We start from the raw sequence: 27,310 nt of genomic DNA on the forward strand, positions 1-27,310 counted from the left end.
TATTTCAAGAGATTTAAATATAGCTATGTCAGATATGATTGTTAAGGTGTAATTAAAAAAATGTGTAATTAGGGTAGAGTAATCATGCTGTACCTGGAATTATAAGCTACATTAATGTATAGGAGGTGAACTGTAAATTGCAGATGATGCTTATCGTGTTGTACCTGGAATTATAATGATGACATTTTATAACTTGTTGCCACATTTGTTTTTAAAATAAATCAAGGATGACTATTTATAAAGTCTAATTGGGGATTAAAATGGATTCTGTTGCCATGTCAAATATTATTTCAAACTGGGTGGGATTACCACTTCTGGCAAGTTAATCCAGAATTTCTTGTTTCACAGCAGCATATTTTTGAGGGATTTTTCCTAAAAAAAAAGTAATTAATACCTTTGCCCCATTATAAGGATGATCAAAATATGAAACTTTAGTTTAAATGGGATTATGCTGTTTTTATTGTGCATGTGAGACCTCTGTTCACTTGTTCCCTCTCATGTCCAGATGTAAGGTTTGGAGGACTCGACACTCAACTCAAATGTGATAAATTAACCCCTCAAATCTGTACTGATACTTATCCATGGTTTGGGTCTGATTTCACCTCTTCATAAAATCATGCAATTGACATAGGCAAGTCAGTCTGCAATACAGTAGTGTACATTTTAGACACTAACTCATATTTCTCTTGGCTCCTGAGTTATGATCAGCTGAAGGTGTCTTTTACTGACATGTATAGAATATTTCAGAATTAGATGCCTGACAACTTGTAATTCCATGTGAAATAATAACACAACCCTACCTTCTGTCACCATTTCATATTTCATGGCAACACCTGCATTTCTTCAATCAAATCCAGCTACTAATTAGATCTGACTTTAGCTCATTAAATAGATTTGGTTGCTTTAGTCATGTGACTTGACATGACAAATATTATTTGTCATTTTGTAAAACAATTCTAATTATGTGGTAAACGAAAAGAATGAGAAAAACTCTGTAACAGGGTTTTTGGAATATTTTGGAATATTTTTTACCTGTTGTGTATAAATGCTTACATCCTAAGTACATAAGACAGTCACCTGACAATTCCAAGGACACTTGAGTCAGGTCACATGACCAAATCAAATAAACTTTAAAATAAGCGAATTAGTGAAAGTTGCATGTGATTGTTTGCTGGGTCTGATGGAACTGACATATATTGCTGCGAGATTCAAAATGGCAACAAGAGGTGATGTCTAAATCCAGAGGCATTTATAAGCTGTCATATATACTATTTAATCCTGAAATATTCTGTACATATCTTCAAAAGGTCTCTTCAGCCAACTGTAACTCAAGAGCCACAAGAAATACCAGTACATGTCTAAAATGCACACCGATGTTTTGGAGATAGATTTGTCAATTGCATGATTTTATGAACAGGTGAGATCAGACCCAAAACTGTCCATCAGTATCAGTACGGGCTTGGTGGATGATTGTCAGACAACACTACTCACTGCAAGTAATTTACTAAGTTTTCAAACTTCAATTATTATGATAGTTAAATGAATGTGGATGTATTTACAGGACAGCATAAATGGATGGACATAGAGAGGAATTAGTTCCAGAGCACCAACATCTTTGGGCACATGGACAACACAAGAAGGCAGAGAAGCAAAAGGATATCTGGCATGCAAAATTGCCCTGTCAGTGGAATATACCATCTGAGCCTGAAAATTCTGCAGAGAAGGCAACATACAGAAAATATCTTGTTCTCGCCAAGATCACACGAAGGTCATGGCCATCGTCAGCTTTGTCCAGATGGTGAGTCAGATAATTTTGTCACAGGTGCCCCGGATTTTTTATATAAAGAATTGCCACTTCCAAACCTATTGTTTTTCAGAGCCATGTAGAATGTACAATTTTAACAATATATCTTGGCCAGATCTATAACAGTCCTAACCCCAACACCCATTCCATTGTTTGTTTGGTCCAGAATAAACATTGTGCCACAGATATCCAATGTAGTCGACAGGGCAGTAGCCTTGAAAAATCTTTTTTAGCTAATGCTGTCAAGCTTGTTAATAACAGCTAGACATGGAAAAGGAAAAACTGCCATTTGTATATTTGTTCACCTGTAATAATTTTTTAAAACAAAAGCAAATTTCATGCACTGAATATTATTATTATTATTATTATTATTATTATTATTATCATTATTATTATTATTATTTTTACTGTACCAAGGTTGTTATATGTGCACTGTTCAACAGAGACATAAAATACACACGTCTGTTTCCTCAAATTTATATTCCGTACACTCTACTCACTTTAGTCTGTTCTATAAATTATGGTAAATCACCACTGACTTGGAAAAATCATTCATCCTGGTTTATTTTGTGCATCACGTCAAAATTATATTAAAATGGAATATTATTAAGTAGAAGACTTAGGTCTTCTAAGTTGTGTAATTTAGGCTTGGAAACGGCTGTTATTGCTTTAGAAAGAATATTATGTGGATAGGCCAGTTGCTCAGCTTGCCACGGCACTCGGCTTATGTGATTGGGCTGTGATGAATGTGGAATCTGTAAATGGCTATTCTCAGTGATCCATGAACCAAAGCTTTGCCTTCTTTTACAGTCATGCTTCAAATTTTAAATGACCTCTGACCCTATTGAAAAGTGATATGTCTCTTATCTGTTATCGAAGATGAACTTTTTCAGCAGAGATTGCATTAGTTCATAGTCAAATAGATGATTTAAAACTTTACCTGTCTCACTGTCACAAAATAGCGAAGTCCATTTTGCTGCAGTAACACAATTGCTGAACCCTCAATCCAAATTTTAAAAAATCCTTCATTTTCAATGACATATTGACACCATTGAGTTACATTGACAGTGTGACTGGAATACAGTGAGTACAAGTGAGATAATAAATGTATGCATATTGATTCACATTGACAGTGTGACTGGAGTACAGTGAGTACAAATGAGATAAGAAATGTATGCATATTGATTCACATGACAGTGTGACTGGAGTACAGTGAGTACAAGTGAGATAAGAAATGTATGCATATTGATTCACATGACAGTGTGACTGGAGTACAGTGAGTACAAGTGAGATAAGAAATGTATGCATATTGATTCACATGACAGTGTGACTGGAATACAGTGAGTACAAGTGAGATAAGAAATGTATGCATATTGATTCACATGACAGTGTGACTGGAATACAGTGAGTACAAGTGAGATAAGAAATGTATGCATATTGATTCACATGACAGTGTGACTGGAATACAGTGAGTACAAGTGAGATAAGAAATGTATGCATATTGATTCACATGACAGTGTGACTGGAGTACAGTGAGTACAAGTGAGATAAGAAATGTATGCATATTGATTCACATGACAGTGTGACTGGAGTACAGTGAGTACAAATGAGATAAGAAATGTATGTATATTGATTCACATGACAGTGTGACTGGAGTACAGTGAGTACAAGTGAGATAAGAAATGTATGCACATTGATTCACATGACAGTGTGACTGGAGTACAGTAAGTACAAGTGAGATAAGAAATGTATGCATATTGATTCACATGACAGTGTGACTGGAGTACAGTGAGTACAAGTGAGATAAGAAATGTATGCATATTGATTCACATGACAGTGTGACTGGAGTACAGTGAGTACAAATGAGATAAGAAATGTATGTATATTGATTCACATGACAGTGTGACTGGAGTACAGTGAGTACAAGTGAGATAAGAAATGTATGCACATTGATTCACATGACAGTGTGACTGGAGTACAGTAAGTACAAGTGAGATAAGAAATGTATGCATATTGATTCACATGACAGTGTGACTGGAGTACAGTGAGTACAAGTGAGATAAGAAATGTATGCATATTGATTCACATGACAGTGTGACTGGAGTACAGTGAGTACAAATGAGATAAGAAATGTATGTATATTGATTCACATGACAGTGTGACTGGAGTACAGTGAGTACAAGTGAGATAAGAAATGTATGCACATTGATTCACATGACAGTGTGACTGGAGTACAGTAAGTACAAGTGAGATAAGAAATGTATGCATATTGATTCACATGACAGTGTGACTGGAGTACAGTGAGTACAAGTGAGATAAGAAATGTATGCATATTGATTCACATGATATTCTTTCATTATAAAGGGAAAGTTTAGTTTGCATAGACTGAATGGTCATGGTAGAGACATGCCGGTGACTGCTTAAGGTGGTACACCATCAGTTTAGTATTTCACATAGGGTTAGATTTTGAAAAAATAATAATAATTTCTTAGGTTTTCCTCACTTATCCTGGCTAATTAGAAAAGACCTTGTATATCTTGGGTATAGTTAAAAGGACTTTTAATTCCCATTCTTTTTTATATAATTGATGTGTTTAATTTGGGTTCTAGAGAATGCATGTTCAAGGCCTTACTTCAGATGCACACCTATAAAAAAAAAACTGCTAGCTCTTCTTGGTCATTTTCACTTCCTGGACTTCAAAGATATATTTGAAAAAAAGAGCTAATAATTTTTTTTTACTTTTTATTTATTTTGTAAATTGTTTATTGCACTTTCAGAAATGGTATTTTCTAGTCTGGCAAAATTTGTTTTCTCTATTTCAATAACTGCTAAAGACTATTTCAGGCTGATAATTTGAGTGCATGGAAATTGCTCATTTTGGTCAGCTGTGTGCTTAGATCATGTACAATTTCCACAAATTCAATATCCAAAGAAATTTTCTCTAAGGCAGAGAAACCATCATTTGGTTAGGAAAGACTGGCTGCAGAATGCAGGTGGTCATTATACATATGACATTTATGTATGAAATATGGGGGGGGGGGAGAAAATGGAATCACCATTGTGACCAGGTGATATTATTTTAAGGTGATCTTTAAGACAAGTTATACTATACAATTACTATAGAAAGTATGGTCATTTTAACATGGAGTTTTCACTTAAAGTCCAAGTGAAAATTTCCTCTTTCAGCTAATAATTGGAGTTCTTGATCAAAAGCAACATGTTGCAGAATTGTGCTAATCCTAGTCTTTTTGCCATCATTTCAGTTGTTTGCATCCATTTTTATTGTTATTGTAATAAACTTTTCTCCTCAGTTGTCAGACGTTCTTTATATCATACTTCAAACGTCGTGTCTGCAGTTGTAATTATTTTGAATTTTGTTTTTCTTTGTGCACATATAATTTAGGAGTGCTGACACACAATCACTTGCTGGCACTTTGGTATGGTAAGTTATACCATTTACAATTTTTTTTTTTTTTTTTAAATTTTTTTTCTCTCAGAATTCAGCAGTACCACATTAAAATGGCAAAGATGGATATATAAAAGGCTTCATGACACACACTCCCCCCAGCCAGTTTGGCATGCACCAAGTGCAAGTTCTTGGAGGGCTGTTACATGAGTACTATGGGCAGATGATGTGTCAGATTTAGATAAAAGCTCGTACAGAAACTGGAAGATTGAAACAACCTGTTTTTCATTGTTGGGGTGTGGTTGGGGTGGCTCATGACACTTCCTGACTTAAATAAATTAGTCAACTCACTGATTCCAAGATGAATCACAGGCACTTTTTGGTGCATGAAAATTGTCAGATCATCAATGTCAGGTACTGATACAGAATGTTGCAGACTTGCAAGAACAAGGCCTGCCTTTCTGGTGGAATGAAAGTGTGGTCTTTTCCTCCTCGTAGATTAGTGGGGTTGAGGTCATTGATTACATCTTGTTCCCAGGATAAGGATATCTTTAATATCTTTATTGCTCAACCTTTGCCAAAAAATATTGAATCTCTATGGGCACATAATGATTGGTTGGAAATTTTGGGGAATTTAAGTCACACTATACCAAAAATTACCATTTTGCTCCTATACGGAGTAATTGCTGTTGTGAACCATGATTTCATTTTGTTGAAGATAGATGGTAGCTGAGCAATGCCAAGTTTAGTGTAACTACCAGTTTAGGTATTTTTAATGAAACAGATGTGTCTTATAACATTTGGCTGGACAGTATTTGACATACTTTATTCAGTTTCTTAAAGAAATTGAACCCCATGTTCATCTAACTTGTTTTTCACTGGTGCCATTGCTCTTCAAAGAACTGAAATGTGTGGAAACAGAGTTTGAAAAACACAACTATTAGATTGTATCTGGATTTACTTTGAAAAGGAAAAAGGCAATTGGAGTACATACAAAGCAATTAGACCCAAATCTGTGTAACATTATCAAATTGTGCAGCCAAGTATGTGAGATATTTTTTAAAAATTTGCCTGATTTCCTGCTAAGATTATTTAGACAGAGCTCCAGATGAATGACTTCTAGGCAATAGGAACCCCCCCCCCCCATACGTATCCAGTCGACATCTTGAATTCTCAGATTGGCATCATGTTATGGAGTTCTTTTTGTTCAGTTGACAAATTTAACTGATGGCTGTTGACTTTAGGAATAATAATGCCAGCTTATCATATATGATGTTCAGCAGCATGTTTATTCTTAATTCCTAATATTATACTCTCGAAAGAACAAGCCATTGCTGGATGCATTGTTTGAGGTTCTTCATTTCCGTTATACTTTCATGTGACAACATAGTTCCAACATTCTGTTTTTTGATTACAGAATGGACATATGGTTCCCAAAACTCTTTTGGCTGCAACCCTGAAAATCAGCTTTTCTGAATATAATGACCCTGTTTCTACATTTTGATAAGTTTTGCCACCCTCAAAACATGAAATCCTAGCGACCCTCCAGGATATCCTTGCAACCATGTCTTGAGTCACAACCTGAGGTTGGGAGCCATAGGTTTACTGGCAAGTGTAGCTAAAGAAAGATATTATGATTTTTTATTTCCATATTTGAATGTCATTTAGAAAGAGGGATACATTATAAAACAAACTCTGGTTCTGTTTTCATTTTTGGTTATCCTTTTTATACCCTATTAAGATACTCCAACTATGACCAGATTGTCTTTCCTTTTTACAACTTTACAATGGCAAAGGTGGGGTGGGGGGAGACTGAATATTAGATACAACCCAGTTCTTGTTTCTAGGCTTGTGAGAGTGACCCTATAAAAAAATTCCAGGTTATTTAAAAAGGATAAAAGCCCTCTTTATTGTATGGTATGGCCTTCTTAAGAATTCACCCGTTTCATTTCATATTTGATTGAGGCTGGTCATATTTGACCCTTTGATTTGGGATTTGATTCAAGTTGTATGTTCACAACGTTCATGGAAGTGTGCATTTAATTTTCAAACAATGAAATTGTTAAATATATTAATATGTGTGTATGTTATTGTGATATTTTACTGTATTACTGGAAATGGACAAAAAACCCACAACAAAACAGTTTTAGTTTACTCTGGAATGAAAATACTGAAACAAAATGAACATATATGTCTACAATACATGCAGCTGATGAGTCTCTCATTGTCATGTTAGCAAATGTAATAATCTATCCCAATCTGAATCCAAAGTCTTTTTAGCAATGTACAGTCTGCATATCACCCTTGCCACAGTAGTGAAACTACTCTTCTAAAAGTAGTTAATGACATTCTCTCTGTTTTGGATAGCGGAAAGATTACAGTCCTCACCCTCCCTGATTTGTCTGCAGCATTTGACACAATAGACCATGATATATAACTTCACTGTCTCCAGCATGTATTTGGCATTTATGATACAGCCTTACTGTGGTTCAAGTCCTACTTGGTCAGCAGGACACAAATTGTGTCTGCAAATGGAATACACTCCAGCCCAGTTGAGCTATGCTGTGGATATCTATGCTGTGGTGTTCCACAGGGTCTGTTCTTGGGCCTGTTCTCTTCATTCCATTCACTCAGCCGCTCTCAAGTGTCATAGATCATCATCCAGTGTCTCACCAATTGTACACTGATGACACCCAAATATACAAATCTAGCCACCCAACTGAAGTTAATGCTACCATCCAGGGTGTAGAGAGGTGCATTTCTGATGTGAAATCATGGATGACATGTAACAAGCTGCAGATGAATGAAGATACAACTGAGGCCATTCTGATTTCAACACAAAGACTCATTTACATCCTTTACCTCAAACAAAGAAGTATCAGCAACACCAACATCAAATTCATATCTTGAGCTGAGATGCATCAGATGCTGAGATGCATCAGCTCCATTCACAAATATCTTTCAGTTAATGTCACCAAAATACTTGTGTGTTCCTTAGTACTTTCAAGACTGGACTATTGTAACTCAATTCTGTATGGTTCGTCTCAATATCTACTCCAGAAACTTCAAAAAGTTCAAAATACAGCAGCTCTGATTATCCTTAGAGTACCATGATCACAGCATGCCTCCCACTGCTCTGTACCCTACAGTGGCTATGCATTCAATCCAGAATCAAGCACACAATTTGTTCTCTGTGCTACGTTTCACTGACAGGCTCCAGTCCAACATACCTATCTGACCTCACCCATGATTTTGATAATGTTTTTCACCATCTTTAATTGTCATAAAATTCCTCTGATTTCATAAACTTACATATTGTAGAAAAAAGGCATTAAAAGTAATTTTAATTATTTTTTTTATTAAAGTGCTTTTTATTTTTCTTATCCGCACTTTGCCCTGAATTTTTTGTAAGAAACATTTGAATTAAAAATACATGGCTTTATAGAGAATTTCATGTTTTTTAAAATGGTATACATATTTGAAAATGGTCCAGATTTTTTTTTAAAGTATGTGAAAAGCTTGTCCTGTAAAACCAGGTTGACCAACATCATTGGATTCTCTCAGTGCTGAGACACCACTGACTAAAGATTTCCACACAATTCCATGTCAGATTGGGCATGAGTATGAAATAAAGTACAATAATGCATTGAATGCATTGACTTGGATTTATATACACCATGATTTAGAGAAGCAGTGGTTATTTTAAGCATGACTTTGCTGCTATTATAATAATAATGATAATAATAATAATAATAATAATAATAATAATAATGACAATAATAATAATAATAATAATAATAATAATAATAATAATAATAATAATAATAATAATTATAATAATTATTGTTTTTGTTGTTGTTGTTGTTCTTCTTCTTCTTATTATTATTATTATTATTATTATTATGCAAACTGTTATTAATTTCAATACTTATTATAGTTGTGCTGACAATGCATCCTATGATTCAATACATGGCCATGTGTCTAATTCAGAGTATAAAACAAACCCCAACAGATTTGGATTTTAAAATTGCATTTTTCTAAAAAGCATATTTTCTAAGCCAAGCTGTTTTTGATGCTGTTCAGTAAGCTTCATAATTGAACTTTGATTTTAAAAAAATTAAATTCAATCTGGGAAAATAAACTGGGAAAAGGCCTGGAAATGTTTGTTTCAAAAGAACCTTGTATAAAATATGTCCAAAGCATTAAAGATGATTATCATATATACTTGCTTATAAGATGAGTCCAACTGTAAACTGCACAGACCCAGATCTGTCCTCACATAATGTGCCAGCAGATCTGGGTCTTTGCAGTTTGTTAGGAGTAATTAGTAGAACAAACAAGATAGACCCTGATCTGCAGACTCATTATGCTATGGCAGATCAGGATCTTTGTTGTTTGCAGTTTGACTTGTGAGTATACTACATTACATACAGGATTGATATGAAGGTTAGTATTGAAGCTGTACAAGTGAGTATATTAAATAACATTGTCTTAAAGCATAGCCTTGCCAAGGTGTACAGAATTGTACAGATGTAGATGATTGCTGAGATGCATCTGAAAACCATTGGACGAGTTGGCTGAACTTGTACAAAGTGGATGGAATTCCTTTGTTTGGCTCCAGAAAAGTAAACTCTTCTCATAAAACTGGGAATTTTGGTTGAGATCAATAGATATTATTTGAGATGGATCTTAGTTCAAAAAATGTACATTTCGCAAAAATTGAAATTACATTTAAGATAAATAGTAGCCAGCCTATATAAGGATTTGGAGACTATTAAACCCTTTTGAAGCCAGCGTCTCTGCTGAAGTGAATGACACTTATGGGTTTTAAAATTTGCAGATGGTGTATCTATATAAGCATCAAGACGAATTCAAGTTGCTCTTTTTTGAATTTGAAGTAGTTTTCATTTATTTTCTGTATCTCAGTTGCCTCAGAAAGGACAGCAGTATTCTAAATGTGGCATGATTTAATCATTTTCTTTTCTTCGGGAAGATAGCATTTTATTTAGTTCAAGAGATAAAGAAGTGACTTACTTTTTTAATGACATTGTCAGCTTGCATTTTACAGTTGAAGATATTGTCCACCATGATGCCAAGTAGTGTTTCATTTTCAGAGTGTTCTGTATCTTTTGACTTGGCTGCATTTATTATCACACCATTGTGATCAGAGCAGTGGTTCACTTTCTCTGTATCATGATTTAATTTTGTGCTGAGCTCAAGGCCAGTTAGTCTGATATGATAAATTGTTGTGTCATCTGTGAACATACTAGTCATGGAGCTCCACTGATTTACAGCAGAAAGAGTAATGGTCCAGGAACTGATCCTTGTAGAACACCTGACTCTACTAGTTTCTTATCTGAAAGTTTATTTTATTTAAAATAGAAACTGTTTGTTGTCTGACTTAAAGATAGGGTTGAAAGCAGTCACTTGAAAGTTTTAGGAATTTAGCTCTTATATCATTAGATCTGTATCAGTCTTGACATCAGGTTTTTCTAATTTAATTAAAAATAATTCTAGACTTCTCTATGGCATTTCAAATTACTTTTCTTCACTAAATTTTGAGGAAATGTGCTTATTTAATTCATCATTTGAGACTCTTTTATGAGCTATGATATCCATGAGTAGGGACTGGAGTGGCAGAGTGGTCTAAGGTGCACATCTTTACTGATCATTGACATCTCACCTCTCTGTGTGTGGGTTCAAGTCTTGGGCTTGGCCAACATGGGTATGTGAGAAAGCTTGCCAGTAACTTCCCATGATTTGGTGGTTCTTGCTGAGGTTTTCCTGGGTTTTTCCTCAAGTAGGTATACTGACTGCCATGTATAGCTTTTCATGTATTGATAAATGACAACAACAATATCCACAAGGTTTTCACGCATGTTCAAGATGTTTGCTATTTCAAGAGGTTTTTGTGAAACATTACCATTTTTATAACTAATACATCTAATTTGCAGGTTATTTACAGATTTGTCTTTTAAGTCGTTGAAAGTTTAGTTTTTTAGATTATTTTTTTACAATACACTGTACTTACATTTTCCTTTATTTGACTTTATTTCTTAAAAATATATAATTTTTGGCATATTTTAATTTGTGAATTCTATTCATTGTCTTAACAGCATTTGGTACATCACATGTAATCCAAATGATTCTGTGTGTCAGTAAACATATCTATCCAAGTATCAAGAACATCGATCCGACAGGTCATCAAAGATTCAGTTATTGACTAAGGGTTATCTTTCATTTCTTTGAGGAATAGCCGTGCATTAAATGTTTTCATTATTTGATACTTGATATATTTTTGGTGAGGGTTTTTACTTTTTTTAACTTTATTTTTGTATACACCATCTAGGATAATGATCATTTGTGGTATGTTGGAAACTGCAACTTCTTTTATCATTGTCAGTATTGTTAGTATAGATGTGATCAATTAGCATTTCAGATGATGCTGTATTCTAGTTGATAAATGAACAAACAGTGTATAATTCAGGAAATTCTGTATTATAGGAGTAAGGGTGATCAATCAAAAAAGGAAAGGTAAGTGTACAACTTGTTTATCCCAGCCTGTGACTCTTTAAAACCCTCGTTTGCACATGGTTGTTCATTGACCTCACATGCCTACCTTTATATGTTTTTAAATATATATTACAGAATTTTAACATCTTTGCCTTTTATATTTCCTTGTGTACTACTTTATTGTTAAAGATGTATCTTCTTAAAGTTTTTGTGCAATAAGTTTTTGTTAGGTCAACATTTCATTATAAGACCAGAAGAACTAATGTCATGGCCTTTCATCGGGCATATGGTATCTTTTTGAGATGGCTACTTTCTTTAAGCTTATGCATCCCACTAAACTTCAAAGACACTTTCTTCCCAAAGTTTAGCTGGCCAGGCTAATTGAAAGTTGTGCCATAGGTTGGACATCGAATCTGGCTGCCACAGCAGACATTTTAAAACTCTTATTTGCTACACCTGTATACATGCCAACCATTATGCTTTAGGCATAATCATTATGCTTTTTTCACCAAATTATGTTTTTCATTAGACTGTATATTGATTACGCTCTTTTGCTACATAAAAATTTGAGAATATTCTTTAATAGGTGACTGCTACGTAAGAATAGCTTAGAGTACTTTCCTTATTTGCTATTTATAGCAACTGTATATGACCCATTTCCAAGAAAACAGATGTGTTTCATCAAAAGTGAACTTAACAGATTAATTTTATTGATGTTGTAGTTAGGTAGTGAACCCATCATTATTTTTAAAGAAAATGGCACCAGATGTTAAGTGAAATGCTTTACAGTGAGAGTTGTGGATGTTATATGATGGAAAATGTTAGAGTAGAGGGATCTTTTCAAACTTCAAAACACCGCTTTGCAAACTTTAAAAGAAGAATATGGGAGTAATGTAATACAGTACTCTGAGCACCTGACTATGATCATTGCAGAAGTTCAGTTTACAGTCATTCAGCGAAAGTTACACATGTAGACCATTTGAAGTGAGAGCTGAATATAAATAACTTTTCAGCAATTTTGTGTTTGTATTCTGGTTTTAATCCATATGGATTTTGTGACAAGAATTTTGACCAGCTACATAACCAGTTAGTAGCAAAATGTGCTGTAATTCTGGTATGTAATATATAAATTAAACTTTTTTATTCAAATTGCACTTTTTTGCCACTTCTAATAGCAACAATTGTACTTATACCTCTTGGGTGGTGGGGGTGGTGAGGGGTTGGCATGTATGCTCCTGAAAGGATGATTAACCAATATAGGCTTTTCACTAGAAGAAGATGTGTTTTGTAAGGTGACCCTGTTTAACATCAAATTGAACAGCATAGTGATTTTCACTAGAAGATGTTTTTCGTTAGGTGGTCCTGTTTAACATCAGATTGAACAGCATAGTGAAGTGATTGAATATAGGAACTGAGATCTTGTTATCTTTGATCTGCATGCTGTTGAACATCTACTCTAGGGTATGCATACTGTTGAATATCAACACTAGGATATGCACACTATTGAACATCTGCTCTAGGATATGCACACTGTTGAACATCTGCTCTAGGATATGCACACTGTTGAACATCTGCTCTAGGATATGCACACTGTTGAACATCTGCTCTAGGATATGCATACTGTTGAACATCCACTCTTGGATGTGCATACTATTGAACATCCACTCTTGGATATGCAAACTATTGAACATCTGTTCTAGGGTATGCATGCTATTGCAGATCCACTCTTCGGTATGCATAATATTGAAAATCCACTCTAGGGCATGCATACTATTGAGCCTCCAATCTAGAGTGTGCATATTTTGAACATTTTCTCTCTAGGGTATGCATGCTATTGAACATCTACTCTTGGATATGCATACTATTGAACATCCACTCTTGGGTATGCATACTATTGAACATCCACTCTTGGGTATGCATAATATTGAACATCCACTCTAGGGTATGCATACTATTGAAATCCACTGTTGAATATGCATGCTATACTATGAACCTCCACTCTGTGGTGTGCATAATTTGAACATCCATGCTTGGGTATGTATACTATTGGACATCCACTCTTTGAGTATGCATATTATTGAACCTACATTCTATGATATGCATACTATTGCATCTGCACTCTATGGTGTGCATATTTTGAACATTCACTCTCAGGTATGCATACTATTGAACATCTTTTCTAGGGTATGCATACTATTGAAGATCCTCTCTAGGGTATGCATATATTGAATATCCACTCTTGGATATGCAAAATATTGCACCTGCATTCTATGGTGTGCATATTTTGAACATCCACTCTAGGGTATGCATACTATTGAACATCTACTCTCAGGTATGCATACTATTGAACATCTTTTCTAAGGTATGCATACTATTGAAGATCCTCTCTAGGGTATGCATAATATAGAACATCCACTCTCAGGTATGCATACTATTGCACCTGCACTCTGTGGTGTGCATATTTTGAACATCCACTCTTGGGTATGCATACTATTGAACATCCACTCCCGGGTATGCATATTATTGAACATCCACTTTCAGGTATGCATACTATTGACTACTCTTGGATATGCAACATCTGATTTAGGGTATACATACTTTTAAACCTCCACTCTATGGTGTGCATATTTTGAACATATTCTCTCTTGGTTATATATAATATTGAACATCCACTCTTGGGTATGCATACTATAGCACCTCCACACTAACACTATGGTGTGCTAATTTAAACAGCCTCTCTCGGATATGTATAGTACCGAATATCCACTCTATAATATGCATACTATTGGACATCCACTCTAGGGTATTTTATTCTATTGAACATCCACTACCTGGTATCCATACTACTTAACCTCTGCTCTAGGGTATGTATACTACTGAACCTCCACTCTGTGGTGTGCATACTTTGAACATCCTCTCTCTGGTATGTATACTACTGAACCTCCACTCTGTGGTGTGCATACTTTGAACATCCTGTCTCTGGTATGTATACTACTTTACATCCATTCTAGGTTATGCTTGCTATTGGATATCCACTCTTGGGTATGCATACTATTGAACCTCCACTCTTGGGTATCGATGTTATTGAACATTCTCTAGGGTATGCATATCTACTCCAAGGTATGCATACTATTCAACCTCCACTCTATGGTATGCATATTTTAAACATTTTCTCTCTATGGTATGCAATGCATACTACTGAACATCACTCTTCAATATCTTTGATATGCATACCATTGGACATTTACTATAGGGTATGTATGTTATTGAACATCCACTCTAGTTAGTGATAGTGTTCAGAAATGGGCAGCAGTAAGTTGTTTACAAGTTTTGAAATCTTCAACATTTAGCATGCAGTTGTATAAAATTCATGATACACAAAGTCTGTCTTGACAGTTGTCTTGTCCCTGTTGTGGAGGAGACTAAGTAATTAAGGCTTATTTTTGAGTGATAATTTAGAACCAAATTTCCTTTCACACATTAGATACTTGATGGACAAATAATTAGAAGTCCTGGATGTAATATGAATCAGGATAATATGAATCAGGGCAAACAGATTGGGGAGCAAATTGGAAGATTTTGCTCCAGTTAAATAGGTCTTTTGTTAGATGTGAACTGTACCAAGGCTTGGTTGTATATGGATGAACTTGGAAATCTTATCATTAGATGCTTGATCTGGTATATAATCAGGGACATGGATTTTATCTTTGAGTCATCAAATTTCATTCTGCTCTTTGTCATACACATTTATCTTCTGCTGGAATCAGTAAAAATCAATGTTGGAAATGCTGCAGAAATCAGTTGCAAAATTGCAACTTGGGTTATAAAAGAAGCCCCCAAAATTATTTGTGACCTTTCCCAATTCAAAAGGATGTCAACAAATCTTCTCGTCTCTTAAAATATATTCAGTGAAATCAGTACTATGTTGTGGCCACAAGTCTCCTTGTATACAGACAGTTAAAAGATGGAGACAAATTTGGAACTAACATAGCAACATCTTCAGGCACCATCCTGAGAAAGTAATCAGGTGAAGCCTCCATTTTTAGAACTGAAATTACAGCTATACTTGAATGTTTGAAATACATAGAAATTTCTCAAAGCACAAATTTCATCTTTTCTGAATACCCTGTCCATCCTGAAAACCTTGTAAAACATTAAATTTTGCAACATGTTCATATCCCAGATTGTACAGCTCCTCCCTGTTATAATGTGCCTTGTTATAACATGCCTTGTTATAACATGATTCCAGATTTAAGAAACTACTTTGGACACAGTGACCAAAATCACACCAATGTATAATAACAAGGGTTGAAAGAATACAAGATGAGACTTAGTATTATATCTTTTACTCTTCAAAACACCATTATTTAGCAAATTTGGATAGTGTCAACCATACTATAGTTCTATATATTACACTATTCTCAATATATCATGTTTCTGTATATATCACAGCTCTCAGTATGACACTGTTCAGTACATAATACAGCCAGCAGTTATGGAACCTGACTACCATGTTAAAATGAGGGAGAGCTATATGACTTTATCATGTTTCTATAATATTACAGATTTTATAGAAATGTGAATTGCTCATACAGTCTGGAAAAATGGCTGCCTAGTCACATTGGTAATAAGGATAACAAAAGGACAGATAAAGCAGCCAAAGTTACTCTGTAGTCATTCATTTCTGAATAGAAGAATTGATATATTCATTTCTGAATAGAAGAAATGATATATTCATTTCTGAATAGAAGAATTGATATAAATTTTTATGTAATCAATATATTTTTTTTACACTTTGCAAAATGCGTGGAATGAAAATTCAACATACATGCTTTGTAACATCAAATCCATCATTGGAGAGTTGTATCCCTTGTGTGGAACATAGATGCGGTGGTATTTTGTTCATCATGTATTGGTCATGCATAACTGATTCATCCTGAAGGTGAACCTTGGCCTGAGTACATATCCTGCCAGTATCTACTGAGAGTGAACACACATTCTAGTGAGATGTATTTAATCCCACCATGTAAGACAAAAGCAGAGTAAAGCTGGTTTTCAATGAAAATGGTGTTTATCTTACTTCAAATATACCACTGTGGTGTCCATCTTGAAATCTTGTAACTACTTTTTGTTGTAATGATGACATTTATGTGGGGTTTCCATTAAAACTCTTTTTGCAGTATTAGTTCTGAATGAAACTTGTGCAGATTTTAACTAACCCCAGTTTGTGTAGGTCTTGACTAGGGGTTCTTTGGCTGTACCGTTTTGTGTGGATGATAACACAAAGAAGTATGAATTGAGTTTTTATCAAAATCACTTTATATCTGAGGTATACTTGCATTATGCAACTCTTTCTTTCCCCCCTAAAATACTAATTCTAGATTTCACTAAACTTTGCACATGGGTAAACCATTTTATATATATCTATATTATGTGAATTATTTTCGTAATAGTAGTTTTTTGTATGGGTCACAAAATTCTTTATCGTGGCTTTTAACCTAGAACCTGATCATTAAACTTTTCTCTCACAATGTACAGGTTGTTATGACTCTGTTGTCTTAAAATAAGTAACAAGAAAGAGCAAACCAACAAATTTAGTATAATTGAAAAATATAATTTATTAACCTTAAATACAAAGTGAACGAATTAAAAATAACTTGCAGTATGGTGACTGAATTCCAGACGTTCAAAACTTTCTATCAATTCCAAACTTTTTGAGTAAGATGAATGAGTTCCAACAGTATTCCAGATGATATTCTGTATTGTAATGCTGTATCAGCAATAGAGAAGAATTACTGTTATAATCCTAAATGTCTTTAAGTGAATTCACAGTAATCCTGTGACAGCTATAAATCCAAATGTCTTTAAATGAATTCACAGTAATTCCTTACATTCATTATATATCCAAATAGTCTTGAAATGAATGTTAGAGCACTGTAATCCCAATGAATAATTATATTAAATGAATCAGTCCTCTCAGTATAACTCTTCCAAGACTGATAGTACTACTAAGAATGCCTAATTCTACAAATAATTTTATTATATAGAATACCAATCTACATTAGAGGGAATGCAATATGAGACTTGAATAAATCATTTGGGCACATGCAATTGATACATGATGCATCTTACAGTGTGAACTTACTATCACAGGATCATTAACTAAAGGAGCATTGATTGGTCCTTATCCAACACAAAGCTGTGACTTTAGGGCCTAAGGCTCATGGTAGAGAGGTCAGTGTTGTTCTTTGGCTGACATCACCATCTCACAAAGTGTGGTAAAAAGGAGGGGGGGGCAAACCTTGCAAATACCCTAAAAGGGTTGAGAATTGATCTCACCACCTTTCTGAGTCTGCCACTAGAGATAGTCCTATACTCTTAATGAAGTGTTGTGGGTTGAGATGCCTCTTACCCCCAAGTTTCCCCTGCCTCCCATGAATGAGAACAGGATGAGGATGTTCTGTCAGTCTTAAGAGTTTCATGAATAATAGATAACAACTCCTCTCCAGGTCTCCTACCATCAATCAGGGTGCAGAAAAGGAAGAGACAAGGCAGTTAATGAGACTTGCCATTGCTTGCCCTGGGATCTGTCCCAAGCCTTCAGGCTCCTATGACACTAAAATTCTCTCCAGCTTGGAGAGGCTCTTTTGGAATTACCTCCTGCCCAGATCACTTGCTGCTCACTTGGCCATGGTTCAGAGACTTCCACAAAGGTTTAGTAAGGGCCAGGAGTTTGCTAGGCATAAGGGTTGGTCTGTTCCTCTCTTTCTATTGAAACTTTTGGTTTATGCAGCTAGCTGTCAGGTTAACACACATTCCTGGCCCATTAAAACTCAGTTTGGATGCTGTCAAGTGGGTATTTCCAAAGTGACCTGAACTTGCCTTCAAGCTAAAGCTCTGGACTAGTTGTGATTCTTTCCTAGCAGAAGTCAGCTTACATTGGTGGCTCCACTTCCTGTTGTGATTTCCATCTTAGTCTGTCTGTGTTGTGGATGATCAGTATTGACTTTTATGCCTAGTTAGTGCCATTTGTTTCTTTTTTGGCAGCCTCTGAAAGAAAAGGGCTGGGAAATGCATTTTCTTTTCCCTGAAGGGGTTGGGTGATGTTTCAAGTGCCACTATTATGAGGTGGATTTTCTTCACAATCTAATGAGCTCATCAGTCCCAAATGAAGAGGGATAATGATTAAAAGCCATAAGATTTGATCTCATAGGTATCTCATAGGTCTGTTCAACTCAATTCATCTTTGGTGGAATTTGATCAATGCCACCAATTGTTGATCTCACACTACCTTCTACCAGAGCAGTTAAAGGAACATTTTCTTGAGCTGTGGCACAAAATGTGGCCAAGAAGATACAATCCTAAAGCAGTGAATACTTCTACATTACTGATGGACATTTGTTTGTTTTTCTCTTACCATCATCATCATCATCATTGGCAACTCAGTCTCGAGAGACCACGTGAATAGCGCCCTTGGGGTGTTGTCTGTCTCTGGGGTGTTGGCATCATCTGCTGTGGCTGTGCAGGCCTATTCGTGAGTGACAGTCCCTATTGCAGTTGGTGCAGACATACTGGGAAGTCTGAGTTACTGTGGTTGCTGCCGCATTCTTCTTTCTCTTACGTTTCTCCGCCGCCAGTTGGCCTCTCCTCGCATCAGTGACTGATATGCCCTTGTTTACCGTCAGTCTCCATGTGCCTCGATCCTCAGCCAGCACTTCCCACCCATAGGTGAAATGTCGCATGCTTTCATGTCCCTCTTGCATACATCCTTGAAACGGAGTGAGGGGCGGCTGACTCTTCTCATGCCAGTGGCCAGCTGTCCATATAGGATGTCCTTTGGCAGCCTTCCATCCTCCATGCGTCGGACGTGTCCCAGTTATCGAAGGCGGCATTTGCTCAGCAGGGAATACTTGCTGTGGGTACTTGCACACTGCAGGATCTCGCTGTGTGGAACACGGTCTTGCCAGCGGATTTTCAGGATGTGTTTTAGGCACCATATATGGAAGGAGTGCTGAGAACACAGGCCTGGTAGACTTGGACCTTGGTGTGCTCTGTCAGCGCATTGCTTTCCCACTTTTCTCTTACCACTTTGGGAGTAATTAGCCTTTACTGACATTAAAGTGTGGGTGGATGGGTGAGTGGGTGGATGTGTGTACGTGCGCATAATAATTTTAATAATTTCATACTTACCTTTTGGTGGAGCCACATTCCTAACTGTTGAGGGTAATTTCTGTATGAGAAAGAGTAAGCTATGCAGTAGAAACAGGTAAGTGTTGCATCATTAGAATTAGTCACCACACAAAGATCAGGTGTATAAATGATGTGGCTTTTGATTGGCTATTTGCCTGGTGCATGTGCAAAAGGGTGCAATTTTGATTTTTTTGGTTGATTTTTTTTTAGTGGACCCAAAATGTTTGTGTCCTGGCTTCTTTTGCTTCAGATTTCAAACTTGTCCAGCATTTTCAAAGTTTCATCTGTCCATGTGGAGTTCAGGCATGTCTGCTTCAGGTCTAAGGTCCAAAAGTCTGGACATAAACTTCAGTTCGAACGCTTACAATTTTCGAGGTATAAAGAATCGGGTCTCAACAGTTTATTTTTTCTGCAGTCATTTATAATTGAGTAGAAAGTCTGCCTTGTGTGGTATCAATGCAGAACTACATCTTTTGCCATTTCTGTAATAGTATCCACTTTGGTATATCATAAATGATGCTGACATTGCAGAACTCAAAGAAGGGTACATCTGCATAATGTAAACATGGCATGCAGGGTTAATGAGTTAAACAATAAAATTGTCATTGTTCTTACCCAAATTTTTCTACATGCTCCTTTCTGTGTTTTATATGGTTATGTGTGTGTAAATCAAGAAATGTTTATTTGCATGTTACATATTGTTGTATTGTCTTTTAATCTGCTGTTTCTGTTAGCATCGTAATGTTTGTATTGTTTCATTCTGCGTACTTCTCTGTTGACTAAGTTGTATAGATTGATGAATTAGGTTTTAATTAACCCCTAAACATGTAGCTCTGTAGATGAAGTTCACCCATTCCTGACATCATTGACAATTGCGGTTTGACTTGATTGGCACTGTGAGACATGTGCATGTGCTCTTACCTACATATTTATAGAGGCTGTTTCATGATAGTTTGGAAATGTTTTTAAACCATTATTACACTGTGAAGTTTTAGAAACAAAATATAAAATTGTTGGGTTATTTAAGTGGCAGGTGATTTAGTATTCTCTACCTGTTTGTAGTTGTGAAACTGTAATCTAGGTAATTTGTCAACTAAAATTAATTGCAGTGTATAGTTGCTAATGTGTTCATTTGAACTCATTATGGCCAAACTTTACGCAATACACAACAAAAGGAAATGGTAGCTGAAATGTTTAGTCTTCAGCTGTATCAACGATGGGTTTATCTTATTGTCATCTTTGGCAGATATTACAAGCAACTCTGTGGCACACAGTCAGCAAGTTAGAAGCATCTGACTAACTTATAAGCATACAAGAAAATAATTGATACATATAGACTAAGGAAAATACAGTGGGATATGGTACAGCTGGCTAAGGAGTTCCACCTGTGCAACTAGCTATGGAGCTGCATATACCGATTAAGAACAAAAATGACCTCAACACAGAGCATGCAACTGGCTAAGGACAACCATGACATCAACACAGAGCATGCAGCTGGCAAAGGACAACCATGACTCAACACAGAGCATGCAACTGGCTAAGGACAACCTGGACATCAACACAGAGCATGCAACTGCCTAAGGACAACCATGACCTCAACACAGAGCATGCAACTGGCTAAGGACAACCAGGACATCAACACAGAGCATGCAGCTGCCTAAGGACAACCATGACCTCAACACAGAGCATGCAACTGGCTAAGGACAACCTGGACATCAACACAGAGCATGCAACTGGACATCAACACAGAGCATGCAACTGCCTAAGGACAACCATGACCTCAACACAGAGCATGCAACTGGCAAAGGACAACCATGACCTCAACACAGAGCATGCAGCTGGCTTAAAGGAGCTGCACTTCAGAAAGTGAACTACTGCAAGTCACTAAAGATTTGTAGAAGTACATGTAGCATTTGGAACCAAAGAATGACGTAACATGAACTAAATACTCCAAATGAAATGTAACGAAGTTGTCAGTTGCACATAGTGTCCCCATTGTATAGATTTTAAAAAATATTTTTTTGTTATACTACAGGAAGGAAAACATTATAGTGAGCTTCACATGATCTGCATACTATTTATGCATGACCTAGATAAAGCTACATGATGAAAAGCACAGTTCACAGTGCAGAGAGAATGAAAGCAGTGGCGCATTGGAAATTTCATGTATGAAGACAAATGTTTGTGCTTGCCTTAACAAATGTCCTTATGTATGAATGTATCTGGTATAACAGTCTGAAGACAGTTCATCCTACCTTATGCATGAATGTATCTGGTATAACAGTCTGAAGACAGTTCATCCTAAATACCTGATCAGGTTGTCTTCCATGTAGACATCAACAACCATAGTAATGGCACCAATATAAACAGAGTGTCCACTATAGACGTTTTCATCCATGTGAAGAGTTTGCAAAGAATTGCATAAAGCATGTATGAACAAAGCTCATATCAGTACATAATTAAATTTATCCATTAACACTTGATCCATTGGAAGAGCACCCATACTTTTATGCACTTGTAGAAATTTCACCATAGCTGAATAGGGAAATATAGAATTATTTGTCTCATAAAAATAAAAAGTAATCCCTTTGCAGAACATTTTTATGGATTTTAGTTATAAAGTAATGAGCAGCAACAGAGATGTCTTGAAGACGTAACTAGAGTGTAGGATCAAACTTCCCATTACAAACAGTACAATTTCCACGCTGTAGAAAACCCAAAAATGCAACATAGGACACCATTTCTATGAAAAGATCCATGTGTGGCAAACAAATTCCTCTATGGAATAGGAAGCACAATTGTTTCTGAAAAGTTATAGGTAGCCTGGTCATTGAAGATTAGGTTGCAAATGTTTAATTCCTTGTAAAATAGTGAACAAGCAAAAGTTATAGGTAGCCTGGTCATTGAAGATTAGGTTGCAAACGTTTAATTCCTTGTAAAATAGTGAACAAACAAGTTATAGGTAGTCTGGTCATTGAAGATTAGGTTGCAGATGTTTAATTCCTTGTAAAGTAGTGAACAAACAAAAGCACTGATGTCCATCTGACTGTAAAAGTGGATTTGAAAGTCTGCTCTTTAAATATGCAAAATGAATTCCACACAAGTAAAGTTTATTTGTGTTGTATCAGAATTTCTGCACTCCATAACATTATGCTGCATTTTGAACAGTATCCTCAGAAATTCAAGGAATTCATGATCCTTGGTGTTTGCTAAAACAGGATATCCTCAGAAATTCAAGGAATTCATGATTCTTGCTGTTTGCCAAAACAGAATATCCTCTGAATTCAAGGAATTCATGATCCTTGGTGTTTGCTAAAACAGGATATCCTCAGAAATTTGAGGAAGTGGTCATCTTGGTGTTTGCCAAAACAGGATATCCTCAGAAATTTGAGGAAATCATGATCCTTGGTGTTTGCCAAAACAGGATATCCTCAGAAATTGGTGGAAGTCATGACCCTTGGTGTTTGCCAAAACAGGAATTTCTCAGAAATTCGAGGAAGTCAGGATCCTTGGCATTTGCCAAATCAGGATTTCCTCAGAAATTCAAGGAAGTCATGATCCTTGATGTTGGGGACTCATAATTATGAAATTGAGATGTATAGTTTATAGGTTTCATAATGGCTAAAATAAATTGTACATGTATATATCTCTCCATCTAAACATACACACTCATTTAAGCATGAATACAGTATATGAAGGTGACATATTCATTCACACATAAAATATGTTTACAGTAAAACACAGCATTTTCTACATGACAAACTATTGCTCAAAGCAATCTTAAATGCAATATGCATAAAGAGAAATAGATGACACATTTACATTAAGAGAACCGAAAGTGTTTACACATGTGCATCCACACACAGAAAATTAAATTTTTCTTGCTTTGCTACACTTCTCCCTGTTCTGTCGAAAAACAGAAGTCACTTCTCTCTTAAATTCAAGTCTTGCTTAACCCCCTGAAGCAAGGAATATTTTTCATTACGTAATTTGGTATGTTTGAGTTTCAACAGAATGTCAGTGATAGTTTTAATATTCAGCTTTGAAAAGGAAGAAACAGTCGCAGCTTGTATTTCTGGAAATTCTTTTTGGCCAGTAGAGCACCTGTTCCTTCTTGGGAGTCTTGTTTATGTATTATTTACAATTTCAGTTTCCAGAAGATGATAATATTCATTTTGTATGTGTTTATTTCACTTGCATTGGTTAGTAACATTAAAGCTCTATCCTTGACTTATACAGCACTACTTCACTATTAGGTTGGATCCCTTTTACGAGGTCATGGATGTCATTTTTAATAGTATTATTTATGAAACACATGATTATAAAGTGATCTCAAATTAAATGCTGTCCACCTAATAGTTTGTTGATGGGTTCATGTGGTAACAACAGAAGAAAAATCAATATCTCATATGTTGAGGTCAATTGGATGAAATTGCTGATAGTTGTTACTGCAGATGTTCAAGATATCCCTTGTCAAATGTGACAGTGCATGGAATTTGTCTAACAAAGATCTCCTATGTCTTGGTCCTTGATTGGAAATCTGTTTTTTACATGGGTTATTTTGATCAAAGATGGCAGTAGGTTCAATGTAAAACTATAGTTGTCAATATTTAAAAATAAAAATAATAATAATAATCAAGATACTAATATAGTTTTAAAGAATTTATGATGACATTGAGACTGTATTATGTACAGTATTTTTATTTGCACAAAAACTGCACATATTTTCAAGCCTTACCTTTATTTCTTCACTAAATTGTTCCTATGTTCAGAAACTTACCTCCCTTTTCAGGTGGGGAGGGGGGACTTTACCCCTAAATTTTCAGTTCTATAATAGGCCTTGAAAGCTTCCCATTGACTTGGATTTCTTACTTAGCAGCTCTTGCATTTCTGAATAGAACGTTCTCTTTGGCCTACTTGATTCACTTTATTTTAATTTGACTGGGGGGTGGGACTTGATTTTCAACTTAATATATGACAATTTAGGATCTCCCACTGCATATATGACAATTAAGGATTTCCCACTGCATGTATGACAATTAAGGATTTCCTACTGCATTTATGACAGTTAAGGATTTCCCACTGCATGTATGACAATTAAGGATTTCCCACTGCATATATGACAATTAAGGATTTCCCACTGCATATATGATAATTAAGGTTGATTGTTGTTGAAATGTGAAGAGTATTTTACATTTTTAAGTTTGTGGGACCCCGAGTGGCAGAGTGGTCTAAAGTGCTCACTGTTCTGGATCACTGCCATCTCACCTCCATTTGCATGGGTTCGAGTCTTGGGCTTGGCTAATGTGGGTATGTGAGAAAGCTTGCCATTAGCTTCTCATGGGTCAGTGGTTCTTTCCAGGGTTCTTCCTCCACCAGCTATACTGGCTGCCATGTATAGCCAATCTTTTGTTGAAAAATAGCATTAAAACCTACAACAACAACAACAATTTAAGTTTGCTATCAGATGAAAACCAGGGTAACATTAAGGTCATTGCAAAGAAAAGTATGTGAAAAAGATAAAAAATCTTGCATGATATAGTAGCTGAGTGAATATTTGCACATTTATACATTTTGCACAGGTCAAAGGTCATAAGAATCATCTTATTAAATACATGTATCTGTTGATAAAAGGGTTTCAGAATGACACTGAGATCACATTGGAATTGGAAACACAATGTCTATATGGGCAGTTTATGGATCTGTGAATGATTTCAGAATGGCACAGAGATCACATTGGAATCAGCAACAAAAAGCCTATATGGGCAGTTTATGGTAGATCATAAATCACAAACTTGTATATTTTTTGTTATTAAAGGTAATTATATAAGCATCTTTTTGTTCATTATCCAATCAGAGACAGAAGTCAGAATGTTGTTTATATTATGTGTCCTATCTTAATGTTGTTATGTTATGTGTCCTATCTTAATGTTGTTATGTTATGTGTCCTATCTTAATGTTGTTATGTTATGTGTCCTATCTTAATGTTGTTATGTTATGTGTCCTATCTTAATGTTGTTATGTTATGTATCCTATCTTAATGTTGTTATGTTATGTGTCCTATCTTAATGTTGTTATGTTATGTGTCCTATCTTAATGTTGTTATGTTATGTGTCCTATCTTAATGTTGTTATGTTATGTGTCCTATCTTTCCCCCAAGTTCATACTGCTGATTGATACACAGCATTAGCAAGTGATGACACATCAGTAACAGAATTATTATATTATTTCGAGCTGAGTATCGAATATTAATTTTACAAGAGCATTCATTAAATTGTTTAGCCATAGTATTGCTGAGGACTTAATAGAAAATGCATCCGATGATTTTTTATGGTCTACAATTGCATGGATTTATTGGCTTTTGTTAGGATCCTTTTCAAGTTTTTATTTGACTTGATGCCATTTTATCATTAAATTAATCAGTCCACAAAGTCCACAAAGCAGATGAGTCATATGCTACAACATAATGAATAATATAATCTTGTTGTAATATGGTTAAGAATATATGCCTGGATATTGTTACAGCCATGTTAGAAATGGATTCTAGAATTTGCCGGTTTTCAATCAATTAATAAGGAAAACATTATGGAATTTTGTATGTAAGGATTGTTTTGTTGGAGGCAAATTTGCTGCATACATGTGAACCTCCCGCATAGGAGGGGGGTTTTCTCTAAGAATTTTGAGGTGTCTCCTGTCCCTCCCATCACTCAATGAAATCTGCTGTGTACACAAAATTATTATTGAAATTTTTTTCCATTATTTTTCCACATTTGGGTTCTAATGTAGTATTTTTACAGTAATACTGTTTGTGATCATGTGACTATTAATTGACTTAAGGCACAGCAAGACAGTGTAGCTGCTAATTACACTATTTAATCATGTCAGCAACGGGCTTCATTTGGAGTTTGTGGAGGCTGATCATGCTATATCTGAGTAGATGTAATTTCAAAAGGATTAAGGACGTTAATTGATTTTGATTGGGTTTTCTAAAGAGCTGAGTCAGCATAAAACAATAACCATTACTTTGATTCTGTCTGCAAGGCATGATCTGCTTTGGTACTTAAAGTTGTCAAGATGAATTATAGTCTATACTATGCATGATCAAACGTAATTTGGACAGGATTAAAGATGTTGATTGATTGTGGTTGGATTCCTCGTGTGATGAACTCACACAAGGAATCCAACCACAATTAATCAACATCTTTAAGCCAAAACACCAAAATACAAGCATGTGAATTATCACATGAAATTGAATGATGATGAATGGAAATGGGAATTTCACTGGTTGCAATCAAGTTCAAAGGGTCATGAATATGCATTCTACTCTTTCTGTGAAGTTGATTTTAATAGCAGCAATGTCAAACCTGTAGCCATGTTGCAGCAAGACATTTTTGTGC

General features: G+C 35.6%; 1 protein-coding gene across 1 annotated transcript in view; it reads left to right on the forward strand.

Moving 5' to 3' along the window:
- Nucleotides 1-27,310, forward strand: part of LOC149808114 (uncharacterized) — a 206,462-nt gene that overhangs the window by 83,468 nt on the left and 95,684 nt on the right. Inside the window, exon 2 of the mRNA XM_089964268.1 lies at nt 1,562-1,798. Within this exon, the coding sequence (XP_089820394.1) occupies nt 1,572-1,798 (227 nt within the window). The 5' untranslated portion in view covers nt 1,562-1,571. The remainder of the gene's footprint in view (nt 1-1,561; nt 1,799-27,310) is intronic.

Source organism: Sinohyriopsis cumingii, chromosome 1 (assembly GCF_028554795.1).
Source record: "Sinohyriopsis cumingii isolate HCF-2022 chromosome 1, ASM2855479v2, whole genome shotgun sequence".
In the NCBI taxonomy this organism is placed as follows: domain Eukaryota; kingdom Metazoa; phylum Mollusca; class Bivalvia; order Unionida; family Unionidae; genus Sinohyriopsis; species Sinohyriopsis cumingii.